The sequence below is a fragment of the Cebidichthys violaceus genome, unplaced genomic scaffold (genome assembly GCF_023349555.1).
Source record: "Cebidichthys violaceus isolate CVI_PGR_0920_01 unplaced genomic scaffold, fCebVio1.0.p SCAF_2, whole genome shotgun sequence".
Classification (NCBI taxonomy): Eukaryota; Metazoa; Chordata; class Actinopteri; order Perciformes; family Stichaeidae; genus Cebidichthys; species Cebidichthys violaceus.
This window is the reverse complement of record NW_027176372.1, coordinates 12903567-12922202: the sequence shown is the minus strand read 5'-3', so window position 1 is coordinate 12922202 and position 18636 is coordinate 12903567. Positions and strand designations below refer to the sequence as shown.

At 41.2% G+C, this 18636-nt stretch overlaps 2 protein-coding genes across 6 annotated transcripts in view; one reads left to right on the top strand and one right to left on the bottom strand.

Annotated features, from left to right (window-relative positions):
• The window catches only part of unc5a (unc-5 netrin receptor A), a 66266-nt gene extending 59897 nt beyond the window's left edge, over positions 1 to 6369 (top strand). The window contains exon 16 of the mRNA XM_068715451.1: positions 1413 to 6369. Within this exon, the coding sequence (XP_068571552.1) occupies positions 1413 to 1578 (166 nt within the window). The 3' untranslated portion in view covers positions 1579 to 6369. The remainder of the gene's footprint in view (positions 1 to 1412) is intronic.
• Positions 6370 to 6609: 240 nt separating this feature from the next.
• Positions 6610 to 18636, bottom strand: part of pdlim7 (PDZ and LIM domain 7) — a 31737-nt gene continuing 19710 nt past the window's right edge. For 3 of the 5 annotated variants that reach the window (XM_068714508.1, XM_068714509.1, XM_068714506.1), the window contains exons 6-11: positions 12365 to 12417; positions 11863 to 12106; positions 11062 to 11242; positions 10731 to 10851; positions 8463 to 8578; positions 6610 to 8110 (exon numbers count right to left, since the gene is read on the bottom strand). In XM_068714508.1, coding sequence (XP_068570609.1) covers positions 8024 to 8110; positions 8463 to 8578; positions 10731 to 10851; positions 11062 to 11242; positions 11863 to 12106; positions 12365 to 12417 — 802 coding nt within the window. In that variant the 3' untranslated portion in view covers positions 6610 to 8023. Of the gene's footprint in view, positions 8111 to 8462; positions 8579 to 10730; positions 10852 to 11061; positions 11243 to 11862; positions 12107 to 12364; positions 12418 to 15620; positions 16414 to 17414; positions 17452 to 17879; positions 18035 to 18636 lie in introns of those variants that run through there. The other 2 variants (XM_068714511.1, XM_068714510.1) reach the window with 1 other exon arrangement.

Below are 18636 nucleotides of genomic sequence, written 5' to 3'. Positions count from 1 at the left end.
GTACCTGTAACAGAAAAGAGCTAGGCATTGATCTCTTATCCTCCACCATTTTAATTTCTACCTCGTACACTTAATTTGTCCAATCAACTTTATTTACCCCAATTAATCACAAATTGAATTGATGCACTACGGGTTTAATTAGCAATGTTTTGCTCAACATAATCAATTCTCATTTAGGCCTCAGGAAGGAACAACTGCTCTGTTGTTTGATCTGTCCTTAACAACATGTTTTCCTGAAAAGGCAGCAGCCCCTTGGCATTCTGTCATGCAGTATTTCTGTGTTTGTTTCTGTGTGTATAAAGCGTTCAGACCGAGCGGAACGGGACCAATCAATAAAACTTAAAATGCCAAGAACCTTTTATTTGATCTTTCTCTCCTAAGACTGAGCAAGCGGCTGTGTCTGAGCCATACAAGATAAGCTCGTGTTTCACACAGCGAGGTGACTAAGCGGGGCTGACACGTCGGACGCTAAGCTCTGTCTTTTTTTTATCTGAATAATGACACAGAGGTTCGTTCCCAGACAATTTTTTGACCAACTCTTTGTTGTGTTCTCCCGACGCAGAGGGAAGGCTGCCTGCACTATAAAATCCAATTGACTTAAAATAGCCGAGTGGCACTGTGTTCTCAGTGCTTGTGCACTGCCAAAGCAGCCACATGTTTATAACCATCACAGAATGCTTCACTAGGCAAACAGAAGATACGAGGAAGTAATGGACTCTGTCTGACCTTTCTCAAGGTAAAAAGGGTGTTTTTGGGCTTCTCGTCTCACAACACAATCCCCCTTTGTGCCATTGGTTTACGCTGTTCTCTCTTTTTTTTTAATGTCATGTGTGCTCTACATAACAGTTAAGGCCCCAGACATTTGGAGAACAGAAAAAGGCCATTAAATCAAACAAGCATCTTCAGGTACCGCAGGGATCAGGTCCCACTCAACATCAAATATACAGCTGGCTGGGGCCACTGCTTTGTTGTCATTGATTGGGTTTGATCGTAAAGGTTCTGCTCCTAAAATGGAAAAGGTCACTTCCGACTTAACTGTGAAAAGTCTATATAGGATTTACTATATGGGATTTAGGGCCAATTTCAACATCAAATAAAGAGGAATGAGGATTACGCTGCTAAGCTTTAAATGGAAATTGTCAGAGATTCTGTATTAGATGGCAGCTAGACTGTGTTCTTATACCTTTTTATCATTTTTTTACTTAGTGCTCCAACATATCGGGATGTAGCAATATAGCAGACAATAAAACTTGGCATTGACAGAGTTACAAGAAGCAGTGGCGCTGTAAAATACCGTCTGAAAATGTCTGTTATTGTAGAGACTGTTTACTTTGATATGTGCACATCGCTTGATTTTAACAAAAACGTCTCACTGTTCCCTCACCGTTGTTTGTGTGTTCTTCTCTCTGCAGACACATGAGTTTCTTTGCATCCAAAGCGAGCCCAACCTCTGTGATCCTGGACCTGTGGGAGGCACAACATTTCTACAGCGGCAACATCAACCAGCTGGCCACAGTCATGGCTGACATTGGCAAACAAGAAGCCATGATTTTCCTGGTCTCTGATGGCGAGTGCTAACCCAGAAAAGGGGGAGAGACTGGTGCAGAGGAAAAGTACAGAACACAGCAGTACACACACAAAACAACACACTTACAGCAGCAGGAATCGAAGAGCAGAGCTGTCCCCATGTCCCTCTTCTTCACTTAAGAAGATGTAAGGGTTTATGTAGGATTGAATCCCTATATCCCACCGAACAGAGTAAAACTCTTTCAAAGACAAACCAAAAGAGAGTTTGGGTGTGTGGGGAAATGTGTTCATGAACTTGGTAAAGAAAAATACCCTTTATTTTCCATCAAAGTTTGAAGTTAAATTAGTCCACACCCCGGTTTTACTTTAAAGATAACATTCAATTAACTTCATGCCTTTTATATAAATAGGCCGTTTATGGCTAATAAGGAGCAATATGCAAACTTAATATTACTGATGGCCAATATTGAAAATTCAATGAATAATTTTTAAACTTGGATTAAATATTAAATATATATGGATGTGACAAAAGGTGCCAGTTATTTCAGGTTAAAGAGAACAGGCGACATATGCAATTGGCCGGTTCGTTATACGACATTATCTCAGACACTGAACACGTTCTCATCAAAGTCATCAGGGTCTGTGAACGCACCCTCCCAAAACCCAGACAATATAGGTCTATGTGTTATTTGTGTCATTATCCGTTCTCTTAAAACACACACAGACAGCTTGTAGCACATCCTGGACTTGCAGGTTTTAAATAGATTGTATGTCAGAGGCCCCAAAAACCTGCCTCATCCCGTTTGTTTTTTAGTCCAGCCGGTATCACTACTGTGAATGTAACATCTTGACATCTTGATTCAGCGAGACGCTTCACAGCTTCCCCACTTCTAAATCAATATATGTGGGGTTTGGGTTCTTTGAACTTTTTTGAGGGAGGAGTGAGTAACATCTTCACTAAAGTCATATCTCAAAAGCCATTTCTATTCAAAGCCTTTCGATTCGTCCAGCTTATTTCTCGTCTTGTATTACCCAAATCGTTCATTGTGGTGTTTTTCCTGGTTCAAACTCCACCTCTAATGAATTCCTGCTGCATATATGTGAACACTGAATGTCGGCATAATGTATTTATGAAATGACCTCCCCCCCCCGATTGCATTAATTCTGTAGCAGAGATGATGTTAAACATATATAATGGCCAAAAGGGTTATTTTCCTATATGAATAATGCAGAACACTTCCCCCACAGAAAATCTGACAAAATAATCTTAAAATCTTCACCAGATTACTCACAATGAAAGGGTAGTTGTGAGGCTTTGTTTTTATCATTCATAAAGCGATGTTGGTGGGAATTCTATATTTGCTGTGTGGCAAATGGTATTTCCACATCAAAAAAACACCCGTCTCTCAGAGAAAGTCGAGAGAGAGTCGCTTATGCATAATGTCACGCTTCTGCTCACAAAAGATGCTTTGAAAGGTTTTTTTTTTTTTTCCTTTGTCATTTCTAGCCAGGATGGCAAAAATTATCCAGCAGATTTATGCAACGAATCATAAACTGCTACTAAGCATTTGATTATTATATTTTGCTAATTTGCATTAAAGGGAAAATTTGCCACCTTTTATATGGATGTCCAATAAGTGCTGATGGTAAATGTAGTCCTCTGAAGAATATAAATTCCCCAGCTGTGCTATATTGACCGGCTGTGCCTACATGTAACAGGATGAATGGCACGTGTGCGGCGAGTTCGCTAAGTCTGATAAATAAACTCACAAAATGTCAATGGAGGAAATACTCTTACCCATAACATAAAAATACAACCATACACCTTCTGAATTCCCACCAAATCCATAAGTCTGTTAGTTTTTCCACTGTTTCAACAATCTGTAACTCTGGTTTGGTAAAAATAAATCCATGATTCACAGAGTAAGATGTCAAAATGCTGATTCTACACGCAGCTTTCACCCTGCTGCCCTGTCGGTGGCCCTCACTCATTAAATGAGCAAATACAGTGACAACCATGACCAGCAGGGCGATTGTTGTCTTTTCCAGTTTATCTTGGGGATCCCAAAGAAGGTTTCCAGCACACCTCTGTCTGAGTGAGGAGGAAAACTTTCATGCATAGTAACGCACACGCGTCTCGCTCTCCTGCGGTTGTCGTCAGGGACAGCATCCAACAAAAACATTGATTTCTGCAGAATGAGGCTCCATCAGTCGTATGGTCTCTGCAGCGCAGATTCGAGGGTCCCTGCCGGCCATATCCTCCCCGCTGCGGCTGAATATCTGAGTCAGCAAAAACACTGTAAAATGTACACAGTAAAAAAAACAACCTTGTCGATAACATCCTCTGTGAATTTTGGGATGCCATTTTCGTTGTTTTGTTATTTTTGAGCGGTATTGTGCCCCACAGCTGCCAAAGCTGAATTAGCGCTCCGTAGTTCTTTCTTGCCTCCAACGACGTCACAGCCGCGTCACTGGATGCAGGAAGAACAACAGAGACACAGTGGATCTTGGCAAGAACTGCAGGCGTATTTCACACTATATCGCCAACTCAGATAGATAGAGATGAGTTTGAAAATCGGCAAATTTTCCCTTTAATTTAGTTATATTTATTTTTTATTAATGGCTTTGTCAGGTCTGGCAACAAAAATAAATACACACAGATTATCTTTCAAATCCACTGTTTCAATATTTGTACTTTGAAAAGGTGTGAGCAATCCTAGCCATAGTTCTCTCTGCGTCTGCCTCAGGGTTGCATGTGAAGATGTCTGTTAAAGTAAAGAGAGCCCTTCTCATTAAACCCCTCCTCATTCAAACAGCTAGCACCGCCCATCCTACCAGCTCCTGTGGCTTCAACCTTTAACACTAACTGGAGCCTCTTTTATGATTGTCAGATATTTGGAATGTACATTTATGTTTCCTTGTAGTGGGGAAAAATATGTTTAAAAGTCCTTTTTTAAGTCTTGGCAGTTATTTGTTTTTGTGTGGCATTTCAGCACCAGTTAGCTCTCTTTCATCCTATTGAACACGCCTCCTCTTGACCAACAAGTTTTTACAAGCCCCTGTACGATTTGATGCAGAGATGCCATGAGATAAAATACCTTTTTTATTCACTTTAAAAATCCCTGGGATCAAGCCCCTTTAGGACAAAATGGCGATATCACCTTAAATCAATCTTTTCATGTTGAAATGGATCATCGTCACATGTAAATACTTTTTCTATACCAGCCGTGTGCTGTCACTTTGCATACTGTATATGAGCAGAATTGGTAACCAAAGTTTTATGAATATCATTTGAGGCCACTTCATACTCATATTGTATCCATTGAATATCGTTTCAGCATTGTTTTACTTGCGGGTAGAATAGAATAAGTCAGAGTTGCTGTCTCTTCTAAACTGCGGACTTAAAGTCCAAATCATTTCTTTATCTCATTTCCTCGCTTTTGTCTTTGAGGCAAGTTAACGCCGTTTGTTCAAGCAGTAATATGTGTCGGTTTATCACTTTGTAAAGAAATGTAAATTATATTTTAATATGAAGCCAAAAAAAGACACTTAACTGGCGCAGCATTTGTCAAGTCTAAACCGTGACGTGTTTGCCTATATACTGTTCTTTGGCGATCTAGCAGTGAAGACTTTTTGCAGTGTTAAGGGTTTAGAGACTGTTTTACAGGAAGTTTCTATACATATTTTGTTCGTCCTTACTACTGCATATGTCTACCTGATTATTTCTCTAAGTGTAAGCAGCATTTAAATACAAGGTGGAAATAGTCACTAATGCTTAGTGAGTCACTACACTGGGACTGTGTGGAGGTATTGGGGAAAGAGGACCTCAGTTCTTGGACACCGACGAGCCAGTGTTGACACAGCACGTTTAGATGAGCCATGGCAGTTGTACAGTCAGACTGTGTATGTGAAATTTTATCAGCCCCCGTCATTGTCTTGGATGTGTTGTCGAAGCACTTTTCAGTAATGTAATTCACCAGCCGCCATGATGTTCAGCATCTATCTTCACATCTAACTTGTCCAACAAAGTCGAACAAATCTGCAATTACTGTGTCTGTGATGAATACAGTTCCTTCATGAAGTCTGGGCCTGATAGTTGTGTAAGACTTGTCAGTAACTAACACACACACACACACACACACACACACACACACACACACACACACACACACACACACACACACACACACACACACACACACACACACACACACACACACACACGCGCTTCGTTCAAGGGTTTATAGGTTAATCCCCAAGTTATGGGGGAAATTGTTTCATCTCACAACTGTACTTTTTGTGTCACTCATTACTATTCAGTGTCAAGGACATGTGTACGTGTGTGTGTGTGTGTGTGTGTGTGTGTGTGTACACATGTGTGTGTACGTGTGTGCATACCTCCCTGTCACAAGAACAATAGACTTCTGTACTTGTGAATGGTTTTTGTATTTAGTTCCTTGATTCAATGTTTCTTGCCTTTCTGCAAGTCAAAAATGCTGTATTTATTACATGCCACAGCGCTTATGCAATTGTATAATCCTTTTATTGTTTTACTGTTGTTTTTTTTACCTTTTGTGTTCCTTATCGTCAATGTAAATTGTTGTCAAAACTTTTGTGGCAATGGAAAACTTCTGCTAAAGAAGATTTTCTGTACTTTTTGGACAATGATATGGATTTGTGGGTAGAATTTTGGAAATTCGTTTCTAAGTGCTTTCAAGTATTTACTTGGCCTTATGTATATATATCTATCTATGACATTTCAGAAAGGTATGTATAGTAATTCAACCTGAAATTGTTGTAAATAAATTATATATTGTTAATTCAAGGACTGGATCTCTCACTTGAAACATTAACTGGCTTTGCTGATTAAATTATTTAAAAAAAGGACCAGATATGTAATTCTAAATGTTATAGAGCACTGGTTGGTTTCATATTGTCACGATTCAAAGACTCAACATCCGTTTGACTGGAAGATGAAGAAATACTTTGACATGTTGGAAAATACTCTTAATCACCATATGTTCAACATGGTTAACATTCTGAATAAAGGAATACTTAATTCAGACAACTTTAATGACTAAATGAGTATTGTAAAATTATTTATTTCTACATAGAGAACATTGTAGGAATTCACTAGGGACTTTGTTACAACAGCTGTTTGTGTAAAGTAAAACATTTATAAGAAAAATAACTCATTGTACTCCAACAAAGCAGAGCAAAAACATTAGTCCATTGTCCTCTTGTTGGGGAGCAGGTGTTGGTGAGAGCAAAGACAGCAAAAACATCATTCAACAGAAAACCTTACAGATGTGTTCAGCCCGGTGTTCTGCCCCAGCGCTCGGCACTACTAGATTATTATATTTGAAATGTCCAACAGCTATAAAAAAAAACAACACTTACAGGCCCATTCTGAAGCAATATAAATACAAATTCAACAATGATTAGAAAGCACTCTTAAGGAATAATCTCAATATCATTGTAACATGAGGGAAAAATCATCTAAAGCTTTTTTTTTTTTTATTTTTTTTATTTTTTTTTTTAAACACAATAAAATGTCCAATAAATGATAATTCCAAAAAAGACTGGGAGGGAGTGAAACATTTAAAACAAAACCGTCTCTTTCTTTTTGTCACCCACATGTGTGACTATTAAAATTGGAGCAATTGAGGATTATTACATGGCTCAAAATTACAGTTATTAACTACTTTACTTCTCCCTTTTGCTCTGGCAAATCGGAGCACATTCTGCAGTTAGTGCTTCTGTGGAGAGGTGCAGAGGTCCAGTCAAGCAGAAATAGGACACCCCTTTTGTGCTTGACTGGACCCCCATTATGTTAATAGGCACTGCAGTAAGTGAGTCAGCCAGGGTCCTGCATGGGGCAACCACTTCCCTACACTTAGTGCAGGAGTAGAGGCAGATCATTACTGCAATAAGTAAGATTATTAAAAGCTAAAGGACTCCTTCACCTTGCAAGGTTCTGACTTAATCTCACTTCAGATTGAACAAAATGAGATTAGTAGAGGTGTCATCAGAATTCTTCACTAGCAACTACAATTAAATCTAGATCAACTGCAGCTGCACTTTCTAATGTCTGATCAAAAAAAAAAGACATATAGTCAACAGGTTAGTGATGACATGAAACAATTCCTTAACTACTTCCAGTTATACAACACAGCATTTGGTATTACAGGCAGTAACATGTGTCCTAAAGTAAAGTAACAGCATGTGAAGCTAAAAGTAAGCCTCAAATATTGAAACAAAGTCTGTAGGATAGAAGAAAGACCGAGTGTGACTAGGTGTGCGGTTGGAATGAAGAGAAGTAGAATGTGTATGAGTGTGCCGGAGGTCGGAGTGGGCCAAAGAGGAGTGAGAGAGAGAGAGAGAGAGAGAGAGAGAGAGAGAGAGAGAGAGAGAGAGAGAGAGAGAGAGAGAGAGAGATAGAGAGAGACAGAGACAGAGAAGTGTTTCTTCCTCTGAAGACGAAGCTCGCTCTCCCTCACACCGGAGCAAAGGCATGGCCTTTGCACAGGGGCTTATCCTTCTTCGAGTAGAACGTCTTCCCCTCCAGGTTGATTTGACAGAGCTTTAAAGATGAAAGGAGACAGACAGAGACAGATTGGGAGAGGAGGGCAGAGTAGATATCAGACCTTAACATTACCAATGTCAATTTACACTGTTTTCAACTGGCCGGAGAGCAGGTACATATTCTTTACTTGACTGCATCTAATTGCAGTTTTCTTCACAGAATGAGAGCGAGATGGAGAGAGTGATAGACTGCAGGTGACAGGGCGAGAGAGAGCGAGAGAGAGAGTGGGGGGAAAGCTTGAGGTCCAGAGATGGGAGGCAGATTTTTCAGGTGGCATTGTGCTGGGACAGCCAGAAGAGATGGGGCAAAGAGAGCCCCACAGGGAGCCATATCAATCAAAATGACTTACAGCACAGACGAAGCACGTATCATGCCAGCTGTAGCCCAAGGCCTCCAGAAACCGATCCCCAGCATCAATCTTAAAGTCACAGCCATGGCATTTGGTCCCAAACATCTTCTCATAGTCTGGAGTGAGAAAGGTGGGGGGGAGGAGACAAGGTGATAAGATGGACATCAATCAGAGTCAAATAAATAAATAAATTAAAAAGGGCTTTTATCATCCTGGAGATCAGGTCAAGCATCCGGCATGGCCTCCACAATCACCTTATGTAAACACTTAACCTTTGTAGGGTGTTCTGGAGCACTGAGTGTGAAATAGGTTTCCATCTCTCTTTCATCTGTTAAAAAGAGCTGAAGGCTTTTCCTCTTGAAGGGGAGTAATATCCCACTACACACACACACACACACACTGCATATATATCGGATATAACGGAGGACTTGAATGACGGCAATAATGATGGATGAAGCGGTTTTGAAGCAAAGTGTTGGCTCCTCTCCTTATACTCGATACTGTGCGTTTGCGTTATTTTGTCCACCGACCGTACATTAGTGCCTTTCCACAGTGTAAGGGAGGGATTACGATGAGGGGAAATTGCTCCAGATACTTAACTGGATTTGCCAGTCCCTTTCATCACAAGGTCTCTTGGGAAAGTGTCAGGTTATAATGCTGCTTGAGAGTGAGTGGGTGAGAGCGGCACGGTCCCTGAAAGATGCTGAGGCAGCAGAATGTTTATCAGAGCTAAAGGCATTATTCAGAGTATGAGTACTCAGTTTCTGGCTTCGCCTCTGATAAACCAACGATCCACGTCAGAGCCTCGGCGGTGAGAGAGAAGCACGCCGCCTAGCTAAATCATTTACAGCATAATAGAAGAGCACACACCATTCATAAAGTTCAATAGAGAAATATATGAAGTAAACTGGAGCTAAATAGATTACAGCAGATGAAAACATCACACTTTATGATTGACTGAGGTACGTGCCAAGAGATTCATGATGTAGGCCCAAGCCAAACCCCACAGTGATAATACAACAATGCAATGTTTTACAAATAGATTGATAATATATATATATATATATGGAAATAAAAAAACTGGAGCGGAGGCAGTGAGCTATTTTTTATTCAAAAGAAACAACTATATCAGAAAATGCACATAGCTAGACCGCCGAATCAACGACTGGCTGCATTTCACTGTTTTTGTACCCCAGCTTCTGTCATGGAGCCTGAACTACACTGTTCTTAGCAACAGTATCCATTTAAAGTAAAAGGATATGACATCTTTGATCAAATAAGCTTGATCACAAACTTAATGCTGCATGGCGGAGTGTCAGTTCTCACTCCGTTCATTCACGCACTTAGAGCCCAGTGCAGATTTACGATAAATATGAAAGGCTTGATCCATGTGTTAACTTACAGGGGGACTTACATGGGTTGAAATGTTCTCAATTGGCGCTGAAACTAATCAATCTGCACAGTGAGGATTTTCAGCGTGCTTTTTTTTGTTTTCTTTTGCCAGTGTTTCATATCTTCTGCTACAGCCTTATCTTTAAAAACTGCCTGCATTTAATTCAGGTTTAGAGTTTTAGGTTAAACCTGGGGTTTCTGTGGGTGTCAAGGTTTGTTCAGCCATTGTGGTTACTGCTGCGGTTTTCTTACATTCTTCCTCTAGAAACCACATTAATAGGAGTTTCCCTTTGTTTCCAGAGGATTTTTCACTATGGAGATTCCTTCATCTCTTTTATGAAGCCTCTAGAATGTGTGACGAAATGTTGTACTATAAAGTCTGAATGAGAGAAAAACACTGTCCTTGAGAGAAAGGACTTTCAGTGAGGTTATCGTTTATTTATTCTAACTATGAATTACTGTTACAATACCCTGATGTCTTTACGTTATTATAATTACTTACATGTTTTGTTTTCCACCAGATGCATGTGATGGGAGCATTTGGTCTTCAGGTGTTGTGTGTTTGGAATGGACTGATCATAAGCATTAGATTCCTGACATTGTAAAGCAAAGCTGGACAAACATGCACGTAGCTATTTAATTTAATGCAGTAGCACATCTTGCCGTGTGTTTGACCCCACAGCTGGTATGGCTGGTATCATTACCAAAAGCAAGAAAGGAGCAAATATGGCTGTGAATATTTCTTTGTCCCAAAATCCCCCCCAAAAGAGCTATCACTTTGTTTTATATTATTTTTGTAATTATTTGCAATTGTTATACAAGGAAAGGCCAAGGAATGGTCAAGTTGGGAAGTAAGGTAGCAGTTCAATCTCTTACCTTTCTCACAGTAGGGTTCGCCCTCCTCCATGTAAAAGGCTTGGTTCCTGATTGCAGTCTTGCAGGCTGCACACTTGAAACACTGAACATGGTAGGTCATCTTCAGGGCATGCATGATTTCCTGATGAAGGAAGAAAAGGTTATACTTTTTTTTTTTTATTTTGAGCTTAGCTAGTGTTGCTGGAGTACAGCAGAGACCAGATCCAGATATTCTTGTACAAAGAAATCACAGACTACCAACTGTGAAACAGCAGCTCTTTTCAAATGCAAAATATTTCCATGTTTCTGGTTTGTGTTTTGATTTTGCGGAACACAGTAGTGCAGTTCTTACCCCTGTGATCTTCTTTTTGCACTTTGCGCAGTTCGGAGCATATCGGTTATCGTGGCACTTGGTACAGTAGACGGACCCTCTCTCCTCGAAGAAGCCCCCCTCATCCAGGACCGCCTTACACTGTGAACACGTAAACTCCTCCGGGTGCCAAGAACGCCCCAGCGCTACCAGATACCGACCCCTGGAACACACACACACACACACACACACACACACACACACACACACACACACACACACACACACACACACACACACACACACACACACACACACACACACACATCAGAGGCATTATTGAAATCTGCAACATCACTTCCCACTTTAACAGGGAAAACAAGGACAGCTCCAAAGGAAATGTCAGCACATGTCTAACAACACGCAGCAAAAGCTAATTGGTCCCTTTGTGAAAGGTGACCAAAAACTGGAGACATGTTTTTTTTTAGTTCTTCTGGGAAATATGTACCTGCCCTTGTTGTGAAACAGTTCTTCTGTTTTCTTGCAATAGTGACCAGAATAAGAACTAAGGTTTATCTGTGAAATGTGTGAAATGAGATTTAAATTATGTCAATGTCAGCATAATGCTTGTCTCCAGTGATACAAAAGTGTCTCCAAACTGTGTTAATTATGCTGACTGACTAAATTTGCAGCAGACATACAATCTGTCATTGCATATATTAACTGTGTTAAATGATGTGTCATTTCTTTAAAAAAAGACTTTGAAAAGAGCAAACATTGAGAGTATTTTAATCTGCTGAAATGAATCAAACTGTCACCATTGATGTGGTGCTGCGGTCTCACCTTATGATTTTGTTGCAGGCACCACATACCGGGGTACTCCCGCCGTCTTCAGGTGCGTGCTGCGCAGCCTGCAGGATGGAGCTGCGGTTCTGCATAGGCGTCGGCTGGACCGGCTGCTGGTGCTGAGTCACGACTGTGCTGGTCTTGTCTGGGCGAAAGCGGTTGGCGAAATTAGGGTCAGTGACCCACGGTGGTCGAGCTGAAGGACCTGAACTGCCTGTTGCGGCAGCTGCAGTCTTGGAGCCTGGGCCAGGGAAAAACAAAACAAGGAAATTTGTTTTGGAATTACAGCAAAACCTTGGCTGTGACTTTGAATTATTGCACAATGGGGACACTTTTATGTAATATACACGCTCCCTCCAGATGTACGTTGTAACAGTTTTGTGTGTCACGTTGTCGCTGCTGATGCTCATGTATTGACACTTAATAAGAATCTATTAGCACAACCTCTACTGGATGCTGCTGGGGTTCTCTATACGCATCAGCAGGAGCAGAAACTCACCATCTGGTTTATCTGCTGCCTGGGCCTTGGCAGGTGAGGGAGTTGGCTCAAGGCTGTGAAGAGGAAATGACTAATTAGAAAAAACACACACACACATACACACACACACACACACACACACACACACACACACACACACACACACACACACACACACACACCTCAGTAACCATGGTTACTACTCAATGAATATCATGTTTGGATATCAGCAGCCATGGCTGTCTCCATTATGTTGCACCACAAATTACCTGGTGTGTGAATGACAATAAGCATCATCATGATTAATATGAATCAGTATCGACAGGATTACCATGGGCTTCTCACCTGTTGCGGCAAGACCTGCCGGTTGTGTGTCGCCGATTCAGGTGAATGTTAAAGAAAATACACTGTAATAGAATTGGAATTGATTTGCGGGCCATTTTACACGATAACACCGGCCTTTGTGAGACTTAATCAATCACGCAATTAAAATGATCAATGGCGCAACAACAGATACCACGGTGCGCATTCGGTGAAGGCATTAACAAATGGTTCAAGAGCTACTACTCTAATGAGAGCAATCAGAAACCTGAACATCTCGGATTGATTGACGTCACTCACGGGCAAAGTTAGAGAACGACAAACTCAGACACGCTCTGCTGACAGATTTGGATGCAGACGAGTTTCGCTCCGAGCCTGCATGTGCAGAAGTGTTGAAATAAAGAGTTGTTTCTACATTTCAAAGTTCTGTTACCCGCAGCAAGCGTCACTATATTCAGAAAATCTTCAAACCATGACTGAGAAGAAAAAAAAACAACTTCTGAGCCAAGACAGTGCGCTCTGGAGACGTCTCATCTTGGGAAAAAATATAACACTGCCTAGGGCATCCATCATGTTTACATCAGCAACTGTGCAAGCTACAATACACTAATGAAACATGATGAAATCATTTCTCATTTGCAAAGAAAAAGAAGAAATGTGAAATGAATTACCCTTCAACAGCCTTGTGCCGCCTGTACCAGGTTAAAGTTGCCTATCAATTCCACTTCTTATGTAGCCACACAACTAAACAGTAGAAGCTACAGAGGCAGGAGAAGTTACAGACTTAGAGCTGGGAGCTATTCAGCAAAAAGACGAACAAAAACAGTATGCTATTTTCCAACAGCGTACTCTGAATAATAAAAGGACATTAAATCCCTTTGCAAAAGCAAGAAGATGGCTTGCAGGGCTGGTGACAGCGAGAAAGTTAAATCTTTCTGAATTAAGGACGATGAGATTTTTGGAAAGAAACTACAGCAAAACAGAGTGAAAAAGGATGAGAGGAGAATGGATGAGAAAGATATCCAGCAGTTGGGTCAAACAAAAGAACAGAACAAACCTGTTTAACACACAGACCCTGGGTCAGCTACCTTTCACCCCACACACTAGCAAGCCTACCTTCTGGGACATCACCAAACAACATCCTGGTCAACGCGGCGGCCTCTACGCTCCCTTACAGTGCTGTCCTACATGACAACAGACCAGTGGCACTGACTCCTCAAACACCTTTGAGAGGTTTGTTTGGCTGCACCTCACTCTGGTGAAGGTTGCAGGTGCAAATTGGAGTACATCCTCTACAGCTGCTTATTCCCACCTGGAGCGGCCTGGATCATGTTTTCTTGACATTTTCACCGTTTCAACATCCTCCTCCCCCTCCTGCTCAGCGTTATGCAGGTGCACAATTCCCGCACCACAGACTGTGCAGACAGGAGGTTTTTCTTTGCCTTCGACAGAGTTTTGGACATGCTGCAGAGCAGCACCCCAATATTCCTACGGAACATTTCCTTGACATTTCCTGTTTACACCTCTGACTTGAGATACACCCGGGGTTTTTTTTGGCTTCCGCTCCTGTGGGATGCATCGACCTGAGCAAAAAGGAAAGTAGAAAATTCTTGGCAGCTCAACATCCGGCAGAGAAAGGAGTAGGTTTTGATTTTAGATGGCGGAAGAAGCCACTGACACGTGTCACCCTCCATAGTGCGAAGACAAAATGTGAAACATGGCGGCACAAGTCCAAGAGGGCAGAGAGAAGCACTGCTTTTCTACAGGCTGCTTTTAATGTATGCAACAAGCTCTTGTTCCTTATTATATACAGGACACAGCATGTCAAGAAAACTACAATTTTGCAATTAATGTAGAGAGGTTGTAGTTGTTTTTTTGTTACATGGTACATGTGAAACGTAATATTTTTCACTTCAACTATAAGACATCCATTTGTTTTTCCATTGACTTGTTACCGTTATCCGCTGAAAGGTGTACACACAGTTTTGATTGTTGACTTCTAAAATTTGACATCAAGTGTTTGAATTATTGGTATAGATTTCAACTAGTTTAGTTAGTCACGTTATATAGTCACTTGTTTAATAGTTGTATATGTGGTAGTACTACTAAGATGTCCTTACCAATGACTAAAGTATAGCTGAACCTTCATTTCCATTTTCATTTTTCTGTATGTGAAGAAATTGTCCTTTCCTTACTTATTTCTTTAAAATAGCAACCCTGCTGCCATAAAATTCATTATTTCTTCAATAATATAATAATAATAATAATAATAATAAAAATGGAGAGCACTTCTCAATCACTTTTCTATGACAAAACATTCGGCAGCTTCATCTCAACCATCCCACATTTTCCCCATGCCACCTAAAAGCAAATGTACATTTTGTAACTTGTCCACGGACAAGGCTTTTAAATAGTTTCCAGTTGTCTTTTTCCCTAAAACTGATTTATTTTATACATCCAAGTCTGGTTAATACATGGCACCTAACCATCAGAACACTTGTCATTTTACATCAAAGATCTTTTCTCTCTGAAAAAGGCCCCTGTACTGTTGCTGAACTATGATAGAGTTGGTCTTTATATTAGGTATTAAAAACTCTTTCAAGACTTTTATTATAGACTAAAGGCTATAATTCCACACTGTGCACCTCTGCACTTTATGATTTTGCATTACTTCATGCATTTATGCCCCTTTGTTGTGTTTATGCCCGACTGCACAACGATCAAAGTAAACCTTGAACCTTGATCTTAGAGAAGGCACATCATTTATTCAGATTGGCACGAAAACTGAGGAAACCTTCTTCTACATAATCGTTTTTGTTCAGTACACTAGGTAAATACAGAAAGGGTTGCAACTCAGCTTAAGAAAGAGAAGTATATCAAGAGATTTATCCTTTTAAGCTTGAATACTGAATAAACAAGAAGAAAGGAAACAGAAGAAAGGACAGAGAAGCAAGAGTTGCTTTTTTTCCAGATGTTTTATATTTTTTGATGACAGCAGAAAAAAACAAAAGTACAGATTTATCTTCCTTTTCTTTCTTAATGGTTGGAGAAGCCTACGAGATGAGGGGATCACAAATGAAAACTCTAGAGGATGAAGAACTCAATAAATAGAAACAGGCAGAGAGAGAGACAGACAGAGAGAGACAGAGAGAGAGAGAGAGAGACAGACAGAGAGAGAGAGAGAGAGAGAGAGAGAGAGAGACAGACAGAGATCAAAGGAGGGTCTGAACTTCACAATCAAAGAAGAATAACGAACAGAAAGGCGCTTCCCACTGCTGAGACCCCCCTTCCCACCGCTTAACTCCCAAGTAATGCAGTGTGAAATGTAAAATAGGGCCACAGACACAATGGTCCACAGTGTTGTCAACAATCATCAAGACAGAGATTCAGAGGGAGATCTTACACTTAGGCTCAGTATGCAAGGTTCCACTTTGGGCTTTGTCATCTAGGCTATATTTCTTCTATTTTTGGTTTGCTTTTCTTTTTTTCCCCCAAACTTCTTTTTCACCTCATCTGTATCTGAAAGGTGAATTTGTTAACTGCCATTGGACGGTCAGCTATCTTCGGCGTCATTGTCACGTAGTCGTTGCGGTGTGGCTATCGCTAGCAGGCTCTGGCTGGGCTCTGCATCCCATGGCGTCTAGGATGTCGCTCAGGATTTGATATTGAGGGCGCGAGCAGACCTGTCGTGATGCCAATCCCTCAGACGGGCATAGCGGGGACTCTGAATCTCAGTGAGGAACTTTTCCCTGACCGAAAGCAACAGAGATAAGAAACAAAGATAGGCAGGAAGGAAATGGATGGTAGGGGAGAGAATAAACACAAATAAGAGCATGAGAGAGCAGAAAGTGGAGTAAAGTGCACAAAAAGGTGAAAAAGTAGCAGATAAATAAAACAGGTGAAACACCAAAGACTGAACAAGGATATGATAGGTCTGGAAGGCAAATATTAGAAGTGAAAGAATATTTTCACATTTTGGGAGATGTGCTTATTCACTTTCTTGCCAAGAGTTAAATGAGAAGATTGACTCTTCTGTTTGTTAAATACAGCCAGCAGCCAACTGCTGAGCTTAGTACAGAGACTGGAAACAGAAGCAAACAGCGAGCCTGGCTCAGTCGGAAGGTAACAAAATCCCCCTCCCAGCATAAAGCTCACTAATTAACACATGTTATTTAAACATACAAAAAGCAAAGTGCAGAAATAACACAATGTGGTTTCAAGGGGCGTATGTGTCGTACTATATCTTAGCGGGGACCAGTCACTTCCCAGAGTCTATGCTGGATGCCTGGCAACCTCGTGGTAATGACAAGACTCACAGAAGTTAATGCGCTCGGCTGAGAAACAGTCAATGGGTGGCGGTCAGATTTTGTTACCTTTGAACAGAGACAGATTAGCCGTTTCCAGTCTTTATGCAAAGCTAATTGGCGGTTGGCTTATTAGCTGGGATACAGACAGGGGGAATATCAGTCTTCCCAGCAATTCCACAGCAAGAAAACAAAGAAGTGCATTTACCCAATGTTCAATTCCTTAAAATAAAATGATGCTATGAATCAATAATACTAATAATAATCTAATAATCCAAAGGATGTACAATCACACCACACATGCCAGTATTTAAAGCAGCAACATTCAAATAAAGGTAGGTTTAAACCTTGAATTTCTGAAATGGTTGCCAAACTGAAGCTTCCACACACAAATGCACAAACACTGGAGACCGACGCGTTCCAATCAACGAAACTCAAGATTTTACCTGGACCTCTTCATGATTTCATCATCTGGGTCCTGCACTGAGAGATCCAGGAGAGACACACATTAGCATGCCCTACTGATAAAGAAAGTGATTTTCAAAGACAAATAGCTGACCACATGCAGTTCTTACACCACCTCTGTTGTAATAAACCTGTAATAAATCTGTTTCTCAAACTGGTTACAGTCATGAGCAAATATGTGTCACTGAAGACAGCAGCCACCTGACAGTTGAGACCCCTCTCCACGGCTAAAAAAAATTAAAAATGAACACCCCTGTTATCCAACTTTCCTGTGTCACTCACTCTGCTGTCACCGATAGTCACTATGATCGGATGACATTAGATCAACTGTTCAGTCACAGGCCTTCATCTACACCTTATCTCAACTACCAGAGACGCCCACCCCTAACCCATCACTCTCTGTTGTCTCAGTCTCCTGAGTATGCCAGGCCTGGTCCCCGACTTACTGAAGTCGGTGCCTGTAAGCTGGGCCAGGATGCGGAAGGAGCGGGACTGGGTGGTGCCGGTGCGGGGCTGCCAGTCCTCAGTGTCCTGGATCAGCCTCTTCTTGCTGCGGTCGTTGGGGATAAAACAGGGCAAGTTCTCCACCCTGAGGCCGTGCCTGCACACACACCCAGCAGCAGCACACAGCAGGCGCGGTTAACACAAGCCCAACAAGGGACTACCCACTCACACCAACCCAGCTAATCAGATGACATTGAAAGTAGAGGACATCCTGCACAGATCATGCAATACTTAATGCTCAGCATCACGGTCACGCAATAAGCGAGCTAATGGACATCCATTACTTAGATTTCTCATGGGCACACTATAGACGCTCATAAATGGACATTACCACATTAGAGACCGTATTTATAACTGTCATTAGAATCGATGGGAGAGAACCTGTCAGACCTGGCCTAGTTTGTGGAAACATTTTACTATATATTAAATAAAAGCTTCCATTTTGATTGGCAACTCAAGAAGCAGAAGAAAAAATGCTTTCCATTTCCAATGTTTCAGCAGGGTTGGCGGTCAACTGCAGCATGCATTTATCATAAAGCCAGTAGAGGATGAAGATGAATGGTTACTAATAAAACTAGCTTTGTCCTTTGCATCTCTATTCTGTAAACCGTATCTGCTAATCTACCGAAGAGCGACAACTCTGGTCATATCTAGCCTGGCCATAATAACCTAATAAGCTGACAAACCAGCCTGCATGCA